This window comes from Rhinatrema bivittatum, chromosome 5 (assembly GCF_901001135.1).
Source record: "Rhinatrema bivittatum chromosome 5, aRhiBiv1.1, whole genome shotgun sequence".
NCBI lineage: Eukaryota > Metazoa > Chordata > Amphibia > Gymnophiona > Rhinatrematidae > Rhinatrema > Rhinatrema bivittatum.
The window spans coordinates 55863726-55884768 of NC_042619.1; the positions used below are offsets into that span (position 1 = coordinate 55863726).

Here is a 21043-nt window from a genome sequence, read left to right on the forward strand (position 1 = left end):
CTCCTCTATCTAACCCACCCCCCCGGCCCTATCTAAACCCCCCCCTACCTTTGTCGGGGGATTTACGCCTCCCGGAGGGAGAAGTAAATCCCCGCGCGCCAGCGGGCCGCTAGCACGCCGAGACGTGACCTGGGGGCAGTTCCGGAGGGCGCGGCCACGCCCCCGGGCCCGCCCCCGAAACGCTGCATCCTGCCCCCAAAACGCCCCCGCCCCCGACACGCCCCCCTCGAAAAACCCCGGGACTTACGCGAGTCCCGGAGCATTGCGCGCGCCGGCAGGCCTATGGAAAATAGGCGCGCTGGCGCGCAAGGCCCTGCTCGCATAAATCCAGGCGGATTTACGCGAGCAGGGCTCTTAAAATCCGCCCCACTGTGTACAATTCTGGTCGCCGCATCTCAAAAAATATATAGTTGTGATGGAGAAGGTCAACCAAAATAATAAAGGGGATGAACAGCTCCCCTATGAGGAAAGACTAAAGAGGTTAGGACTTTTCAACTTGGAGAAGAGATGGCTGAGGGGGATATAATAGAGGTGTTTAAAATCATGAGAGGTCTAGAACGGGTAAAAGTGAATCAGTTATTTACTCTTTCGGATAATAGAAAGACTAGGGGGCACTCCATGAAGTTAGCATGTGGCACATTTAAAACTAATCGGAGAAAGTTCTTTTTCACTCACTGCACAATTAAACTCTGGAATTTGTTGCTAGGGATGTGGTTAGTGCAGTAAGTGTAGCTGGGTTTAAAAAAAAACAAAAAAAACATATGGATAAGTCCATTACCTGCTATTAATCAAGTTGACTTAGAAAATAGCCACTGCTATTACTAGCATCAGTAGTATGGGATAGACATAGTTTTTGGGTTCTTGCCAGGTTCTTATGGCCTGAATTGGCCACTGTTGGAAACAGGATGCTGGGCTTGTTGGAGCCTTGGTCTGACCCAGTATGGCATGTTCTTCTTATTCAACATCCATGCTATCAAGTTGAAGGAGGGGAAGTTCGGATTACAGACTACTTTCCTCTTGAGTTAGTAGGGTAGGGTCAGTTCCCAGAGCGATCACTGGACGGACTGACAACTTGATGAGGTACTAGAACTTTGGGCCATCCTGAGGCAACGAGGATAAGGTATGCCCACTCCTTGAGTAACTTCTGCACTGTCCTCACCACCAACAGAAGTGTAGGAAAAGCAAACAGCAGACATTCATCCCACTTGTGCAGAAAAGCATCTGGAGTGGATCTGAACTTGCTTTGAAGAATGGAGCAAAATTTGTCAACTTTCTTGTTGATTTCTCCTGCAAAGGAGAAATTACTACTTACCTGATAATTTCCTTTTCTTTAGTATAGACAGGTGGATCCAGAACCAGTGAGTTATGCACCTCTATCAGCAGATGGAGCAAAGCTGATGTGAAGGTATATATACCCCTGCACTGACAGTCTGCCAGTATTCTCTGCAAAAGCCAACAGTGGACAAACTAAAACAACCAACCACTCAGGCACCAGGAAACCACTGAGCTCAGACAAGAAGTGCAACAACACTAGTCTAGGGACTGGATTGATACTTACCAGTACTCCCTGGAACACACAATCACGTGGGACTTCCATAGTACAACTATTCGGAAGCCAAGGGCAGGAAGGTGCATCCACCTGTCTGTACTAAAGAAAAGGAAATTATCAGGCAAGTAGTAATTTCTCCTTTCTTAGCGTTCAGACAGGTTGATCCAGAACCAGTGGGATGTACCAAAGCTACTTATGAACAGGGCGGGAGGCTGCCTGAGGTCCTGTCAAAACTACACTTGTGAAGGCCACATCCTCCCAGGCCTGCACATCCAGGTGATAATGCCTGGAAAAGGTATGTAAGGAGGACTACATTACAGTAGTGATGTGCAATCGTTTTTGCCGAATTGGACTATTTCAAAGAAATAGTCCAATTTGGCATGGGTCGGAGGACCTGAATCCCGAGATGGATTTTCCCCGAACTTCGGGGAAAATTCGTTGTTCGGGTTAGCGTGGGGGGGGAGCAACAATTTAAAAAAACAAAAAAACCCCACCCAACCCTTAAAATTTAGTTATTTACAACCCCCCCCCCGGACCCCCCTCCCCCAAAACTTGCCTAAAATCCGTGGTGGTCCAGCGGTGATACCGGGAGCGATCTCCCACTCTCTGGCCTTCAGCAGCCAGTAAACAAAATGGCGCCGGTGGCCCATTGCTCCTACCATGTGACAGGGGCCGACCAATGTTTGTTTACAGTCGGAAGGTGGAACTCACCAAGAAATCCAAAACAAGATGTAAGCAGGTTTAAGGGTGCAGGGATCTGTCTGCTACAAGGCACTGCCAGCTGCCCTTCCACCTTACTTGCGATCCTAAGTTAGGAAAAAGACAATGTACATTCTCCTCAGAAATAGACTTTTATTTATCAGATTTGACAGGACATAGGAATTGTTATTTTCTAAATGCTATCTTTAACTTCCTGGCCACTAAGCACCAGTTTTCCCTAAAGAAAGTTCTGTATCATGGGTAGTTTCACACGTCATAAACCTTAGCTTGCTTAAGATATTAATATTTATAGCTAACTTAATTACCCCTGATTCCAAGTGCAAGCGATACCTCTGAAGCAGGTTCCGGCTGGAGAGCTGGAAATTGTGGGCAGGGAAGAGGCTTGCTTCCTGGGCTTGGTGCTGGCAGAGCGGGCAGGCTGTGCAGGAAGGAGGCTAGCTTCTGGCTCTGGTGCTTGCCGGCTATCTGGGCTGGTTCTCACCCTTCCTTGTCTAGGACTCTGTGTCACTCTCTGCACCTGAGCCAGGGTCTCCTCTCTCTGATCACTTGGCCACACTTAGTCTTCTCCCTTCTTGATAGCAGGGAAGGCTGGTTTGCCTCTGGCACCCCTTTCACTTGCAAGGACACCTCAACACAGGTTCTCACTCTCCGAGTTTTCTCCCCAGGTTTTTGCCGCCTCTTCTTCTGGGGGTCCGTTGCTTGCCTTCTCCTTTTGGTTTCAGGGTCGCTCTCTCCCAGGGAGGTCCTTTCTTCCTTCCTTCTCTTCCTTGCCCCCCCTTGTCTTATACTTCCCAGCTGAAAAATATGCGTAAGCTCATGGTGGGCGGAGGGTCTTTTGCAGCATTGCAGGTCTTTTCCCCCCTCCCCATTTCTTCTAGAGGGGTACTGTCACACTGCAGGTCCTTTTTCCCCCCTCCCATTTCTTTAGGGGGAGAACGGCCACATCTGTATGCATCTCCATCTCAGGCTGCCCCCTCCTAAGGATGAGGGTCTTTCTGACCTCTGTTTGCTTGCAGGGCCGGTGCAAGGGTATTAGGCACCCTAGGCAAACATTACAGCCTGGCGCCCTACCACCACTTCCTCATACACAATTTTAAATTATGCATTTATAACATATTTTACATGAACAATGACATTCTGAGGTAAAATTAATATACAAGTTGTTGTGATAATTTCATGCACTGTTGTGATGCCAACAAGAAAACTTTGCATCTTGGAATTCATATGGCATCATACCTATTATGATATATTTCGGCATGGTCCACCCGTATCAACACAGTACTATCTGCCAACACTCAAAGAATAACAACCCTACCTATGAAAAAGAATACCACAAATATTACACCAGAATCTAAAATATCAATACACCTCCTGTCAGGAAAACAGAACAGGCCAAGCTAAAGCTAGTACAGATTCCTACAGAGAAGCCACATATTAAAAGAATGCTTCATCTCAGTCTTTGCATGTAGAACACAAACCCTCACCAAATACAGAATAAAGCCACATAAAGTATAAATAGAAATGTGCAGACAACTGAATTGTAAAACGCATCACGCCAGACTCTATACAGTGTAACAATGGAAAAACAAAAATGTCACCATTCCTCGTGAAACAAATCAATAAAATCATATATATAAATATATAATTATAAAATCATACAAATAAAATAATTTCAAAACAGCTGATGAATAGAATATCCAATAATTAAAGACTCATGCAAATTTTGAAAGCTTTACCAAACACCAATAAAATATTTCAGACACATCACATACTACCCAATAATTAAAATGGTAGTCAATCAAGAAAAATGAACTTAAAAAGCCACCTTTACTTACCCTCTCCAGCAGTTCTCCTACTCCTTTCCCTTGCAGGCCATACCTGAAGCAGCAGTAGCTGCTGAAGCTGTCCTCATAGTCCTCTTCCTTAGGGTCCACAACCAGTCTCTTCTCTCTCACACACACACACCAGCCACACCCTCAGGACCAGTTTCTGTCTCTCACACACCAATCATCTCCCCAAGCAGTCTCTCTCTCTCTCTCTCTCACACACACACACACACCAGTCATCTCACTGATCAGTCTCTCACACACATACACACGTCACCTCTCTGGCCAGTCTCTCTCAATCACACAATGCTCTCGCTCTCTCTTACTTACACACAGGCTTTCAATCACACACATGTTCTCTCTCACTTACAAACAGGCTCACACACATGCCCTCTCTCACAGCCACAAGCCAGCCAAAAACATGCTCCATCTCTCTCGCACACACATATTGACGCACAGAAGCACCCTCCCTGACTCACATATACACCACACACATACAGAAACACCCTCCCTGACTCACATATACAACACACATAAACGAAGCACCTTGCTTTCAGACTTGCAGCATTTTTCACTTTTACTAAAAGTGAAAGTGATGCTCCCAACCATTAAATAAGAAAACCACATTCCTATGAAAAGGCAAAATGACACCCTTCCTTCAGGTTCTGTCCTCCCAAGGGACAGCCACCCACACTGTACAGCTTCTCTTCTTTTACGCTTTCAGGCAATAAAGTAAGTGTCTTTCTTCAAACTATCAGTCGTATGATTATTCATGTGGGAGATATGGAACAGAAAGACACCCTTAGTCGGCTTCCCTTTTAAAAGGGAAGATTCCAGTCTTAGTCATTTAAAAATATACATTTTCTAAAGACTTAAAAAAAAATAGCAAAACCGTTTTAGATTCTATTCTAGTCTTCATGCTTAAAAAAAAAAAAAAAAAAAAAAACCCCACCTGGCATCAGTATCTTAAATTTGTGATTTTGCTGAGATGAACATTTTAAATACTTTAATTTTTTTTGCTTTAGTATTTTGTCTCTACCCACTTTAAGTTAAATTTTATTTTCCAGAAGAGAGATGCTTAAAATTTAGTAATTTCATCTTTCATCCAACTTTTCAAAAGCTGAGGTATATGTATTATCATATTTCATTTTTTAACTGGCAAATTCCTTTCTCACATACACACACACTCACAGAAAGAAGATCAGCGCCAAGACTTAGGGGGCGCCGCGGCAGGCAGCCAGCTCCCGACTCGCCCTGCCTCCCCCCCGAGTGATCCAGTGGAGGTCCCGGGAGCAATCTGCCGCTCCCGGGGCCTCAGCTGCCACTAAGCAAAATGGCGCCGGTTACCGTCAGCCCCTACCATGTGACAGGGGCCAACCAATGGCACCGGTAGCCCCTGTCACATGGTAGGGGCTGAAGGCCACTGGCGCCATTTTGCTTAGTGGCAGCAGAGGCCCTGGGAGCGGCAGATCGCTCCCGGGACCTCCGCTAGACCACTAGGGGAGTGTCGGGAGCTGGCTGCCTGCCGCGGCGCCCCCTAAGTCTCGGCGCTTGGTCTCTACCTAGGCGAGTCAGAGGCTGGCAGAATTTTGAAAGGGCACTTTTTGCCCTTTCAAAATTCTGCTGCCTGCCCTGGCGCCCTAGGCACAGGCCTAGCTCGCCTAGTGGTTCCTCCGGCCCTGCTTGCTTGCTGTCCCTGACATTTGCTTAGAATCTTAAGTCTTTGCCTCTCCGTCTGCTTTATATTTGCACAGGACTGACAAACAGGCACATCTGATAAAATATCCTCTTCATTTTCCACAGTGACAAGGTTTTAAAGTATCTGGGAAAAGTTCCTTCTCTTGCAGTGACAGTGTCTGAGGCATGTCAGAAGTTGGCCTGTACATGGCTATTATAATTCATTATTGGTGCATCAATGGTAAACACGAGATCTCTTCCTACACCGATTAAGATTTCACAAAGGCACTGGCAACTCACAGGGGAAGATGAATATGCTTCATACCTTTTAAGAAGCGAGCCACATCTGGATGAGCTGACATGGGTCCACCATTCACCTGACCTGGAAAACAACTCTGAGCTGCCACCTGTACTTTCAATGAATTAAGGACCAAACCCTTTTTCAATCCATCCTGCAAAAATTCCAGAATGACTGGATCTTAACCAAACAAGAGATTACCCCTCGATCCTTATACCAAATTTCAAACACTCACTAAACCCACACATAGGCTAGGGAAATGGATAACTTTCTTGCTCGTAGCAAGGTGGCAATCATTGCAGTGGAATACCCACCCTTCAGCATCCGAACCCTCTCAAAGGCCATACCGTAAGACAAAACAGAATCAGATCTTCGTGAAGAACAGAGCCCTGTCGCAGCAGATCCTTGTGAACCAGTCATCAGATAGGGAGATCCACCAGGAGCCCTTGCAGATCTGCATACCATGGTGTCCTGAGCCAATCTGGTGCCACCAGAAGTACCATCCCTGTATAATTCTCAAACCTCTGAATGATTCTTCCCAACATGGGCCACAGAGGAAAGGCATATAGGAACTTTCCCACCGGCCACTCCTGTAGGAGGGCATCGTTGCCCAAGGACTTTTGGTCTCTCCTGCAACTGAAGAGAGAAACCTTCGCATTGTGAGATGTCAGATGGTCTAAATATGGGAGACCCCAGTGGTCCACTATGAGCTGGAATGCCTTGTTGACAATTCCCTTTATCCTGGGTCCAGACTCTGTCTGCTGAGAAAGTCGGCTCTTACATTGTCTTTTCTTGCAGTGTGGGTGGCTGAGATCTCCTGAAGATGCACTTCTGCCCTATCATGAGTTGGGCTATTCCTGCAACACTTGCTGGCTATTTCTTCCTCCCTGGAGATTGAAGTAAGCCACTGCCGAAGCATTGTCCGACATTATCCAGATTGCTGAACCCTGCAATTGGTCCACAAATCGCAAGCACGCCAACTGGATGGTCCAGGCTTCCGTGCGATTGATGCTCCAGAGATACTCTTCTGTACTCCAGCACAGTGGGCCCCCCAACCCTGGAGGCTTGTATCTGTCGAGAATACAAGCCAGTCCGGTGTTCATAGGGAAACCCCTTTCCTTAGAAGTCCGTTTATAACCACCACTGCAACTTTATGAGGATTTTCACCAGAAGGTGAAGCCAAACTGAATAGTCTTGAGACTGAGGACTCCAATGACCCAGCAGGGTGTGCTGAAGATGACGCATATGTGCTCTCACTCATGGAATCACCTCTAGGGTGGCTGCCAGCAATCTGAGCACCTGTAAATAATACCACAAAGTCGGACGCACTGATTCTGTCAATAATTGCACCTGTGCCATTAGCTTATGAATGCGGCTCTCTGGCAGGAACACCCTGCCTTGCTTGGTGTCGAAGCGAACATTTAGGTACTTCAGTGTTTGAGATGGCAGCAGTTTGCTCTTAGCCAAGTACACCACCCAACCTAGTTCCTGCAGTAAGGAGACCCCAAGACTCTCTTCCAGGATCTTGGCGCGAATCAGGCAATCGTCCAAGTACAGGTGAACCAGAATGCCATCCTTTAACGCTGTTGCAACCACCACCATAACTTTGGAAAAGGGTCTGGATGCAGTGGCTAGACCAAAAGATAGTGCCCGGAACTGATAGTGTCGCCCCAACATAGCAAAACATAGAAACTGCTGATGCTCCAGTCGGATGGGAATATGAAGGTATGCTTCTGACAAATCCAGTGACATAAAAAATTCCAACTGTACCGCCATTATCACTGAGCGTAAGATTTCCATGCGAAATCGAGTCACCCACAAATGGCGGTTGACTCCCTTAAGATCTACGATGGGGCTATAGGAGCCTTCTTTCTTTGCCACTACAAAGCAAATGGAATAATCGGCCCATGTTTTCTTGAGATCTGGGCACTAGGACTACAGCCCGCAGGCTGAGGAGTCTTAATGTACATTCCACTGCTTGTCTCTTTTCTGTGAAGAGTTGCATGGAGACACCATGAAGATGTCCCAAGAACAATGAGACACTCTAAAGTGTAACCATCTCTTATCACCTCCAGCACCCACTGGTCTCACGTGATCTCGAAACACCTCAGATAAACTAGAAAAGCAACCCCCATCTCCTGTTCCCAGGGGTGGGACTGCACACCTTCATTGAGCAGCTCGGGGGCACCATTAGCCGAGCCTACACCTATTCTGGATTCTCTGGGACCAAAGGACTGAGACCTGCCCAAGGGCCAAGTCCTCCGAGAAGCCACACCTCTATAGGGACGAAAATGTCTGAAATCTCTCACATGACCTGTCGTGCTGAAGAAGCGTGGCATCTGCTTCTTGGCCTCTGCCAACTGAGGAATCTGGGCCTCACCCAATTTATTGGCCATTTTCTACAGCTCACTCCCAAACAAGAGTGTGACCCTTTAAAGGGAAATTTAGTAAGGCTAGACTTTGAAATTGTATTGGCTGACCAATTTCTGAGCCATAGCTGATGTCTGGCCGCTATTACTAAAGCCACCCCTCTAGCCGAAGTACGGACCAGGTCGCAGCCCGCATCTGCCAAAAAGGCAGCTGTTGGTTCCATCACTGTCCTGGAACTCACACCAGATTAGCTGACTTCTTGAGAGAGAAGTAAGCAAGAGTGAGCCAGCAGGGAGCAACACAAAGCTATCTGCAAATTCACTGCCTTCACCTCAAAGGCTTCCTTAAGGATGGCCTCAAGTCTTCTGTCTTGAGCATCCTGCTCCCCCTTCCATGGGAAGGGTTGTGCACCTAGTGACAGCACACAAGAGCACATCCACTTTCATAAAACGCAACTGATCCCTCACAGCTGGATCCAAGGGATACAACCTTTCCAAGGTTTGTCCCCTTTAAAATTAGCTTCCAGGGTGCCCCATTCAAGATCAATTCATTCTTGAATAGCCTCCATAATAGGAAAGAAACACAAGGCTTTACACAAAAGTCAAAATAGGATTTTTCTTTGGTTCAGATATGGAATCTGCCCCCCAGTACTCCCAGCATCTTTAAGGTCTTGGAAATCAAAGACTGTATCTCATCTCTATGGAAGAAATGCCATATAGATCTATACAGCTCCTGTCCTGGAAGAATTTCTCCATCCTCCAAGGAATAATGATCGGTTTCATCATCCGTGTCCCTAACGGAGCTACCTGCGGCAGGCATAGACTTACTTCGATGCTTACCCACAACACCAGGTGCGCGGGGATTGGCAGACTGAGATCCTGAATCACTATTAACTGGGGCCAATGACTGTACCTGAAGAAAAGACTGCTGCCCTTAAAAAAAAAAAGTCCACCCAAGAAAAGGTAGATGGATTCAGGCAAAAAAACAGATGGTGTGGTACTGCGCCCACTGAGCTTTCTTCCCCCGCTGAGAAACCATTTAGGCGAGTTCCAATTCCAGGCGAGATCTCTGCAACTCTTTTCCCTTTCTCCCAACAAGCTGGGAAGGAATGGGCTTAACAAAATCAGAAAGAGACAAGTCTCATTAAGCCTCCAAACAGTGCTGACAAAAATTAGAGGGAATGCCAGGCTGAGATGGCTGAATATGGCAAGCAGCATACAGGGCAATGTGCTTAGACGTATTTGCTACTCTAAACTGACTGCTAGTAGCGTGCACACCCGGCTGAGTTTGTTGCTTGAAAAGACTGGATGCCAAAAAAAATTAGGCATCCAATATGCCCAAGTGGCTGGATACCCAATTTGTCACACATCCAACTCTTAGGCACCCTGAAGCACAGCACTATACTTTCAACTAGGTGTTTTCAAGCACACTACCAAGCGTTCCAGAAGGCGGCCTATGTGCACAACTGTGCATCCATATGCGCACTATTAGACGCACATCCGGGCATTCAGCATGAACCGAATTTCTAAAGAGGGCAGACACGTTCTGTAGAAAAGCATGCGAAGGCCCCTGCAGCCCACCAAGCAGCAAAATTCTGAGCCTGAAAGCGGAGCCTAGCCCAAAAGGCTGCCCATGTTCCCCAACTCCCCCAGAGGCGGGAATGGACATCGGACTGGCGCGCCAATCAAGGAGACCAGAGTGGAGAGGAATCCCTAAAAATCAACTCCCCCTATTTCACTTCCTTTTTTTGTCTTTTTTCTTCTTTTTTTTTTTTTTTTTTAACACACTTTATCTGAGCTCAGCCCCGTCCCAGCTGAGAATGGAGTCTGTGTCCAGCTGCAGGGGGAGAAGGCATGTACCTTTACCACCGTGCTCGACTTCCTGCACCCACTTGTCTTTCAGCTGGGTTTTTTTTGGTTTGTTTGGTTTTTTTTTTAATAGCTAAGCAAAGCTCACGCCAGAAAAACCAGCTACTGGACCAAAGCAATCATCTGAGTTGGAATCCACCAAAATCCACCTCAGGAAATCTCGACTGAGGGAGGTACCATAACAAATCACCACAGGAGAGCTGGACAATAAACTTCCATCCTTCTTTCTCCTTCAATTAAACTTCAACATAATCCCCAGTAGGGAGATACACGTCCACCATCTGCTGGAGACTGAGAATACTGGCAGGCTGATGTCAGTGCAGGAGGATAGATAGATAGATACAAAACTATATCAATATAGCTATATTTTTTGTAAATATTTTCATTGGGTTTTACCAAGAAATTCAAATAACCTTCCGCTATATATTGTTTTAATATAAATAAAAAAATGATAAACCATGAATGTCTTATATCAACCTTAAAGTAAAATTTAAATCGGACTTGGAAATTGTTTAAGTTAAAATTATTTTCCACAAAATACACAATGATACACCTTTGTAGGAGCAAATTACAGTATGTTCTCTACAATAAATGGTTTAGCACATGACCAGAATGCTTTGCTCCTTCTCTGGTAGCTCTCTAATCCCAACTGGAACTATCAAAAGGGTTAAACAGTCTTGGAGCTCCTTGATAACTTTAAGAAACATTTGTTAATATTTTCTCTTGCATCCAGAAGCTAATCTGCTTGCTGCCTCCTAATTATTTTCTTCTGCAAATATATATTCCTGTATTTTAACACTATCCACCGGTAGAGAGTGAGCCCAGCTTACAAACAAACATTTGGATCTGGTTAGCTGGTTAGTTTTTAAAAGCAGATATTTTGAATCAACAGCATCATTGTCTGTGGTCCATTAAAACAATCCACATTTCCTGCCCGAGGGAAAGATTCCGCAAGCTCTATCGCTATCCTTATCAATTTCATTCACTACCTTTCCCTTCTTTCTCTGAAGCGAGTCAGAATCATTACAGATAGTTATGCCACCTCTGCACATTATACCTTCCAGCCCACCCTACCCTTTACAATACTACTAGAATTCTAGTCTGCCTAGGACTTGTGTTCAGAGTTTTGCTGTGTAGCTCTAGAACAAAAAGGCATGATACAAGGCTCAAGGTGGTAAACTCAGGAGCAACAGCAGAACATTTTTCTTCACAGAAAGTGTGCTGGATGTATGGCATGGGGGGAGATAAAAACTGTTAACAGAATTCAAGAAAGCATAAAGGATCACTTGCAAAGAAAGGAGTGGAAGGCGAGAGAGCAATTAGGTTCTATGATCAGGAATGAAACTGGGCAGACTAGATGGGACTTATGATGCGTCTCTGCTGTCATAATCTATGTTTCTGTTTCTATGCATTCAGCTATGCACACAGATTAAAGTTTAGAAAGATTAGTTGCTAAATTTACTAGAGATCACAAGTAGGCAGTCTGATAACTGATCTTAGGTTGACATAGTAGAGATTAAATTATAAGAAAATTGAACTTGTATGCTACCATTTATGGTGGTTTTAGCATAATAGGAAAACATTAACAGCTCACCTCAAGATATCCATGACTTTTTGATCTTCTTTTTTCAGAGAGCTCTTTCAGCTTCGATAGCCGCCTTTGTTTTCTAAGGCTTTTTTCTTCCTTTTGGAAGGACTCCTCATCTTCTCCAGTGCTAGATGTTTCTTCTTCCTTTATGTTCAGATGCTGATTGCTGTCTCTTTGGTCACACTCATCTTCATCTATGATGCAACGTCGTTTGCCAAATACTTTTCTCACAGGACCTGCGCCACTGCTACTGTCACTGTCAAACATGACAGAAGATGTCCTTTTCCGAGTTCCCAAAGCAACACATTCTTCTTCTTCTCCATCCTCCTTGGATACAACAGTTGCACTTTGCTGTTGCTCCTGAACATCTTCTGAAGAACTACTACTATCAGTCACATCTTCACTCTCTTCTTCCCAGTCACTTTCGGAGTCCTGCTGATCATCACTGTCTAACATTAATGAAACCCTCTCTCTTTTGGTGCGCCTCCAGTCAACTCGAGATTTGCATGTAGACTGTTCTGTCCTTGTGTTCTTCCTCGTTTCATATCTTCTGCTCATATTCTCTTTCTCCATCAAGAAGGGACTATAAAAAAAAAAAAAACCAACCCCAAAACAATATTACATTTGAAAAGCAGCTTGGACCATAATGTACCATAACAAATGCAACCTATCGATGTAATACCCACATTTTAATAATCTAGTACAATCAAAGAACTCACGGTATAAATTATCAGGGAACACTCAACTGATCAGGTTGTTTCACTGGCTGGCACCTAAACAAAGGAAATTAATAGGTAGTGGAAGAAGTATTTATTATTTCACAGTATTGCTATGAAGAAGTGAAGGCTGATAAAACTGCTCGCTTTGCCACACTCATCATGCATTTCTTTTACTCTAACTTGGGGCATGCAAATGAGCTCCATATAAATGGTAAATTGCAGCTCATGAAATTGAATCTCATGTGGCATGCAAATGGACTCCATGTGAATGGTGAAATGGACTGCACCCTACTCTATTTTTTCACCTGGGAGTTTCCTCCTGCTCTTTTCGCTTCCAGCTCAATCAGAACCAGGGCTGGGATCTAGCACTGTTAGCTTTCATTTGCAACAACTCAGGGATATTTTCCTCCTATTTTATTCCCTCCTGACTTGCTTTAGTCCCGTCACTGCAGGGATAGTTCTTGTCTAGGGAGCCATGCTGTCATGAACAAGTAGATGTGAATCGGTTATTTACACTTTCAGATAATAGGACTAGGGGGCACTCCATGAAGTTAACAAGTAGCACATTTAAGACCAATCGGAGAAAAATCTTTTTCACTCAACGCACAATTAAGCTCTTGAATTTGTTACCAGAGGATGTGGTTAGTGCAGTTAGTGTAGATGGGTTCAAAAAAAGGTTTGGATAAGTTCTTGGAGAAGAAGTCCATTAATGGCTATTAATCAAGTTTACTTAGGGAATAACCACTGCTATTAATTGCATCAGTAGCATGGGATCTTCTTAGTGTTTGAGTACTTCCCAGGTTCTTGTGGCCTGGTTTGGCCTCTGTTGGAAACAGAATGCTGGGCTTGATGGACCCTTGGTCTGACTCAGCATGGATGTTCTTATGAGCCTCATATATCCAGCCGAATGACTATGACTCTTCCCCTCAGGGTTGAAAATGCTGTCTTTGCAGCATCTCCAGCCTCAGCCAACCTGAGGAGCAGAAAACCTGAACCGGAAACAGAACCCAAAGCCCCTCACAAATGAGAAATTGCTACTTACCTGGTAATCTCCTTTTCTCTAGTGAAGATAGGTTAAGCCACGACTAGTGGGTTATGCACCTCTACCAGCAGATGGAGACGGAGCAAAGCTGATGTCACAGTATATATACCCCTGGACTGACATCAGCCCGCCAGTATTCTCTGCAAAAGCTAACTGCGTACAAACACTTGATTATAACTTAATAGACAACTACTCAAGTACTTAGTCAACAGGAAACACTGAGCTCAGAAAGTGTGTAATATGACTAATCTAGAGACTAAAACTGACATTTACCAGTTATCCCCGGTCACGCAGCTACTAAAGGAGGGCCATAGAACCACAAACCGGCAGCAGAGGGCAGGAAGATGGATTAACCTGTCTTCACTAGTAAAAAGGAAATTATTAGGTAAGCAGTAATTTCTCATTTATCAGCATTCAGACAGGTTAATCCACGACCAGTGGGATGTACCAAAGCTACTCCCGAACATGGCGGGAGGTTGCCCGCGGTTCAACCAACAGTGCATGCAACAGAAGCTGTGTCCTCCCGGGCCTGCACATCCAGGCGGTAATACCTAGAAAAAGTATGTAAGGAGGAGCACTTCGCAGCTCAGCAAATCAACAGGAGACAACAATCGAAGCTCCATTCTTGAGAATGCCTGCACTCTAGTAGAATGTGCCCTAACCTGTTTAGACAAGGATTACTCAGCCTCCATATACGTGGCCATGATAATCTCCTTAACCCAACGGGCTAACGAAGCCCATGACATCGACTCATCCTGTTTACTTCCACCGAGGAGAACGAACAGGTGATCAGTCTTCCTGAGAGGCTTTAATAACCTCCAATACTGCATCAGATGTCTCCGACTTCCTAGGTCCACAACATATGATATTCATCCACATCTCTCTCCCTGTCCAGTATTAGCAGGGAAATCTATTGGTTCAAATGAAAATCCGAGGCCACTTTCGGGGAAAAACAAAAGGACAGAACAGTCTGAAGCTGGATCAACCCCAGAGTCACCCGCAGGAACGGTTTCTGGCAAGAGAGCCCGTAGCTTGGACCCAACAGACGGCACAATTCACCACAAGAAACACTGTTTTCAAGAATTTAACCTCAAGGAGAGGCTATGCAGTTGCCAAAAAGTGGAATTTGCCAAAATTCTAGAACCAGATCAAGGCTCCATGAGAGCACCAACAATTGCAAGGGACGACGAAGAATCTTCGCACTCTACAAAACTGAGCCACATCCGGATGGGCTGACAAGGGTCCAACATTCACCTGACCTTTGAAAATAGGCAAGAGCTGCCACCTGCACCTTCAAGAATTTAATGGCCAAGGCCTTAAGTGACCCATCCTGTAAGAATTCCAAAATGAGCAGGATCTTAATTGAACGAGGAAGCACGCCTCGTTCCCAAACCAAGCCTCAAACACTCTCCAACCACGAACATAAGCTGAGGAGGGAGAACTTTTGTGCTCGAAGCGAGGTGGATATCAAGCAACATATCGAAAGACAAAAATCAAGACTGACCTACACGAAGAATAGATCCCTGTGGACTGGTAACGAGAGTCCGCCAAAAGCCTCTGCAGATCTGCATACCACAGCTTCCTGAGTCAATCTGGAGTCACCAGAAGCACCAGCCCTTTGTGTCCTTCGATCTTCCAAATCACTCTGCCCAACATGGGCCAGGGGGAAAAGCATACCAAAGCTGGTCTTCCAGCCACACCTGCTTGAGAGCATCGATGCGCAAGGACTTCAAATCTCTCTTAAGACTGAAAAAAGGGGAGGAACCTTCACATTTGCTGGCAATATTGCACAGACTATAAACTGTAGGCCCTAGTGCTATACTATGAGCTGGAGCACTTCGTCCAACAATTCCCATTTTCCTGGATCCAAACTCGTCTACTGGAAAAAATAAATAAATCAGCTCTTACACTGGTTTTTTCTCCACAATGTAGGAGGCAGAGATTTACTGAAGATGTACTTCCACCCATTCCAAGAGCTGGAATTTTTCCTGCGACACTTGCTGGATCTTGGTGTAAGTCACTGTCGCCACAATGTCTCATTACTTAGAATGCTTGACCCTGCCAGCGGTCAATGAACTGCAAGCATGCCAACCGAATGGTACATGCTTCCAGACGACTGATGCTCTAGGGAGACTCCTCTGCAGTCCAGTGCCCCTGCGCCATCAATGCCTGAAAGTGAACCTCCCAACTCTGGAGGTTTGCATCCATCGTGAGTACCAGTCAGTCTGATGTTCATAAGGAAACATCCTTCCTTAGATGATGCGCTTTCAACCACTGCATTTAATGCTAATCTTCACCAGTAACTGAAGCTGTATCGAGAAATTCTGAGAATGTGGACTCCATCATGCACTGAAGAGGATGCATATGCGCCTTGTCCACGGAACCACTTCTAGGGTGGCTACCATTAACCAAACACCTGAAGGTAAGATCATATCGCTGGGCAAACTGCTTCTGTCAACAGCCGCACCTGCGCTATCCGTTTCTGAATGTGAGCCTCCAGCAAGAACAAATTGGCTCTTGGCCAAATTCACCACTCAACCTAGATATTGCAGCAAGGAAACCACTTTGCGTGAGGCCTGAAGACTCTCTCCATGTTCTTGGCTCAAATTATCCAAACATCTAGGTTCGGGTGGACCAGAATGCCATCCTGTCGCGACACTGCTGCTACCACCACCACTACCTTGGAGAAGGTCCTGGGCGCAGTGGCCAACTGAAAGGTAGCGCTTGAAAACTGATAATGTCACACCAAAACAGCAAACCTCAGAAACTGTTGATGCTCCAGCCGAATGGGAATATGTAGATACACCTCTGACAAATCCAGAGACATAAACTCCCCAACTGTTCTGCCATTATCACCAAGTGTAAGGTTTCCATGTGTAAATGAGCCACTCACAATGACCACTGACATCCTTTCGGACCAGGATGGGATGAAAGGAAAGCTCAGCGGCTTCTGGAGAGTTGCAGGGAGACGCCATGAAGTTGTCCTGAGGAACACAGAACTCCAGAGCATTGCAGTTCCTTATCGCCTCCAGAACCCACTGGTCTGACTTGATTTTGACCCACCTCCAATAAGAGGAGACAGGTGAACCCCTGCAATTTGTGCATAACAACCCAGAATTAAATGCAGAGGCAGATATTTTAAAAGGTATGCCATGTACTCCGCTTATGAAAATGCTTACTTGCACACATACTTAAGAGTCACCAGTTTCACTCAGACCCTCCAGCACTCCACCCAGTCCTCACACCTAAAAACTGCAGAGAAAAGACAAGTGTGATTTAAACTGCACAAGTCAATTAACCGGTTTAAAATTGTTTGGGCAAGTTTGATAATGTATGCAAGTATACTGCTTAAAAAAATAGCAATGTGTGTGTCTATGTCTGAACCCCAGAGCTTCCCTCCCCCCCCATACTCTCAAGGTTTATAAAATACCATATATGCATGTACATGCTACTTACACATGTATGTGTTAATTTTATGCATGCACCTCATGCACAACTTTTTGAAAGTTAATCCCAAATACATAAAGGAGGTAACTTTACCCACTCCGTTTTGTGAAATTAATTATTATTACTGCCACGGCAAACTTTCATTACTTGGCTTATATCTGGAAACTGGAAAAATCCTCTTTCCTGCAGACTGCATACTTTAATAGTTGGCCTGGATCTGTCATCAACCGAAGGAGGGTGCTTCATTTGTTTGCTGTTCATTTATTCAGGGTGTGGACATTTGCACTGATACGCTGTACTGTACTGAGTGCACCTAGTAACACTAAAGAAATAAGGAGCAATAGCAGTTGTAGAGGAAAACGACACCGACTTACTGCACTAGATTTTGGTCACTCTTCCAAACTGTTGTGCTGAACTTGGCTGAAAATGAGTAGTTCCCTATCAGATCAGATGATATAGAGCAGATTCCCAAACCTGTCCTGGGGGGGACCCCTAGCCAGCCAGGTTTTTCAGGATATTCACAATGAATATGAATGAGAGAAAATTTGAATGCTATGGAGGCAATGCATGCAAATTTACCTCCTGCATATTCACTGTGGGTATCCTGAAAACCCGACTGACTGGGGGTCTTCCAAGACAGATTTGGGAACCAATGATGTAGAGCAGTGGTCCCCTCCTCTATCCTGGGGGCCCACCAGCCAGTCGGGTTTTCAGGATATCCACAATGAATATGAATGAGATAAAATTTGCATGTTATGGAGGCAGTGCATGCAAATTTTCTCTCATGCATATTCATTGTGGATATCCTGAAAACCCGACTGGCTGGTGGGCCCCCAGGACAGGGTTGGAGACCACTGATGTAGAGGATTCCAATCCATCTCTGCTATATAAGGCCTAAGGGAGGAGTAGGCAACTCCTGTCCTTAAGTGCTACAAACAGGTCTGGTTGTCAAGATATCCACAATGAATATGGCATGAGATATCTGCATAAATCGAGGCAGATCATGCAAATCTATCATATGCATATTCATTGTGGATATCCTGAAAATCAGACCTGTGTGTGTCACTTGAGAACCAGAGATGCCTTACCCTCACACACTATCTATAATTATACAGGGAGATTCACTTGAAAGAGGCCCCAAATATTCTGTTAGAATGAAGCAATCTGAACCAAAAAAAATACGCTACATACCTTGACATATGTGTAATCTTTTGCATTACATGCGATGCTGGAAGTGATTGCCATTTTCTGCCAGACACATTTCGATGCACATTCCATTTTCCTGAACATGTCTATGAGCATATCGGGGAGAATAGCAGCAATTTCAAGTTGGAAGTTTTCCTTCAAATCTTCCACACATTGCTCCATCTCACAAACAGAGGTTAAACGTCATGACGGCTGTCCGGTACCTACCTCATTGCTCCAACGCGGGGGCATCCCGGCTTGTTCGAAGCTCCATATACTGAAGAGCACATTGAATGTGGTTTCGTTCAGACTGCTTCGTCCTAGGGAGAGTTATTACAGAATATTTGGGGCCTCTTTCGAGTGAATCTCCCTGTACTACTGTTGTCACACTTTCACAGGCCAATGAAATAATCTGGGCGCTAAGAAACTGCGATGGTTCACAGAGCACTTTTTTTTTTTTTTTTAACACCCAGACTGTTGGGGTTTTTTTTAAACTCCCAATGCAGTAAGTTAACGTTATGCTAATGCATTCAGGAGTTAAAAAATGCACTTTAACTTTAAAATGAGTGTTTGGCACAGTCCGAACACACATTTAAACTCAGGAAGAGGGTGGAGGCATCCCTGACAGGCTATTGCTGCCACCACCACCCGATTAATATGGATTTATCCATCTATTTGGCAGTGGGATGCAGCAGCCAGATAGCTACATAGGTCAGTACTTAACCACTATCCCCAGAGCAACTTCATACACATGCAAATTATGGAATCATAAAACATGCTCTTTGAAGTTACAATAAAATCTAGACTTAAGATATTGAAGAATTAATAAAATTGGTATAATTTTTACACAACGCATCTAATGTTTGGATTCTTGCCAGGTACTTGTGACTTGGATTGGCCACTGTTGGAGATAGGATACTGGGCTTGATGGACCTTTGGTCTGACCCAGTATGGCATTTCTTATGTTCATCCTGAGAGATCTGACTTTTTCTGGTAAGTGGTTTTGGTTAAGTCAGTCTGAAGATGAATATGTTTTTAACAAATAAAATATATTATACTTAAAGTAGCAACACCCACTGATATGCAGGTCAATAGTATGCATCATATCTCATGGAGGACAGGAGATGCAGGGGATGATACAGACCTTCAGATACCTGAAAGGCATTGATACCTGAATTCAAACCTTTTCTATTGGAAAGGAAACTGTAGAACTAGGGGGTCACAAAATGAAAGGGGGAACAACTCAGAACATCAGGAAGTATTTCTTCACGGAGAGGGTGGTGGTTGCCTGGAATGCCCTCCTAGAAGAGGTGGTGAGGACAAAAACCATAAATGAATTCAAAAGGGCATGGGATAAACACTATGGATCCCTAGAGGCTAGATGTTGGAAATGAAGAAAGGGGTACATGGGTGTAACCTGCATGGAGCACCAGTTACTACCCTAAACAAAAGGCTTGGGGGTAACCTGCAGAGTGGCAGATAATATCATGAGCAACTTGAAGGGCAGACCAAATGGACCATTTGGCCTTTATCTGCTATCAATACTTTGAGATACCTTAGTCTAGGGTTTACCAAACCTGTCTTGGTGACACTATTATGCAAAGTTCTCTAATGCATATTCATTGCGGATATCCTGAAAACCCAACAGGCTGTGAGGTCACCAGGACAAGTTTGGGAAACCTAACTTGAATTGCCATTACAACAGGAATACCCCTTTCATGCCTCACATCAGTTTGTTATTGATGGTCACAAGCATACACACACATATAATTCATTATTGGCATGCACAGGTTCTGAAGATGAGGGTGCTCTATGGATCAAGCTGCCAGAGAAATATTTTTGGTTTCATAGTACTGTACCTCACCTCTGAAACCAGTGAGTCGTACCTTCCTATATCTCCCTCCCACAGCAGAGAAACAGCGGGTTTTTCGCCGAGCTGTAGTCGACGGTGAGCTACTGCTCTTTCCCTCATTGCTTCCGCGGTCGGATCATCTTGCTAACACCGTGGAGAGTGTCTCCGCGGTGGAAGGGCTCCCTACATACACACCTACACGGAAAGGTCACCGATTAACTGCTGGTAAGAACATGCGGGAATCCAACGGCAGCTTCCGGTCTCAGGGTAACGAAACGATGCTGCGCAATGTGCGCATGCTCTCTATAGGCTATCGCTGCTTTCGATCCCGCAGTGACTAATACTGCGCGTGCTCCTTTTAAGCTGCTACTGTTTTTTTTGTACTAGTTGAGATGTTTTTGGTTGTAGTGAGCAAGTATGAAATAAAAAAAATAGTAGTACCTGCAATAAAAATGGTTAAGCATTTCTTATTACTCTCAAATTTTGTAATTTTTTTCTCTTCTTTTTCTACGCTTTTATTTTAATCTGTATGTTAATTTAGCAACACAAGCAAAAATTGTCGTGCCAGTAATATCTGAATAAGAATCCGCTGCTAGAAGACTTGGAGGAGGAGTGGAGCGGAGTTGGGTGGGGGTGTGATAACAGCCCGAGTTCAGCCGCGGAGATAGAAGGCTCAAGGCATTATTGGTGAAGGACTGGGGAGCAAATGATGCTGGGAAAGCAGCAGGAAGAGGCGCCCACCTTAAGAGATGTGGGCCTGGTATGATCTCTGCAACTGAAGGACTGTTGGCCTGTGGTTGCCATGGGAATGTGAAGCTCACACATGCCATTGTGGCGCTGGGAGTCCAGAGGCACTGAAACAGGGCTAATTGCGAGGGGAGGCAGTACTCCCTAAATTCTGT

The 21043-nt window shown here is 45.0% G+C and overlaps 1 protein-coding gene across 8 annotated transcripts in view; it reads right to left on the bottom strand.

Moving 5' to 3' along the window:
• CCDC82 (coiled-coil domain containing 82) overlaps positions 1-20462 on the bottom strand; it is a 104670-nt gene extending 84208 nt beyond the window's left edge. For 3 of the 8 annotated variants that reach the window (XR_003856861.1, XM_029602384.1, XM_029602383.1), the window contains exons 1-2: positions 20176-20462; positions 11903-12479 (exon numbers count right to left, since the gene is read on the bottom strand). Coding sequence is in view for 2 of the 8 variants with exons in the window: in XM_029602384.1 (XP_029458244.1) it covers positions 11903-12479; positions 20176-20261 (663 nt within the window). In the remaining 6 variants the exon portion in view is untranslated. Of the gene's footprint in view, positions 1-11902; positions 12480-12615; positions 12670-16836; positions 16910-17251; positions 17478-18517; positions 18610-20153 lie in introns of those variants that run through there. The other 5 variants (XR_003856865.1, XR_003856862.1, XR_003856866.1 and 2 more) reach the window with 5 other exon arrangements.
• Positions 20463-21043: the final 581 nt, after the last annotated feature.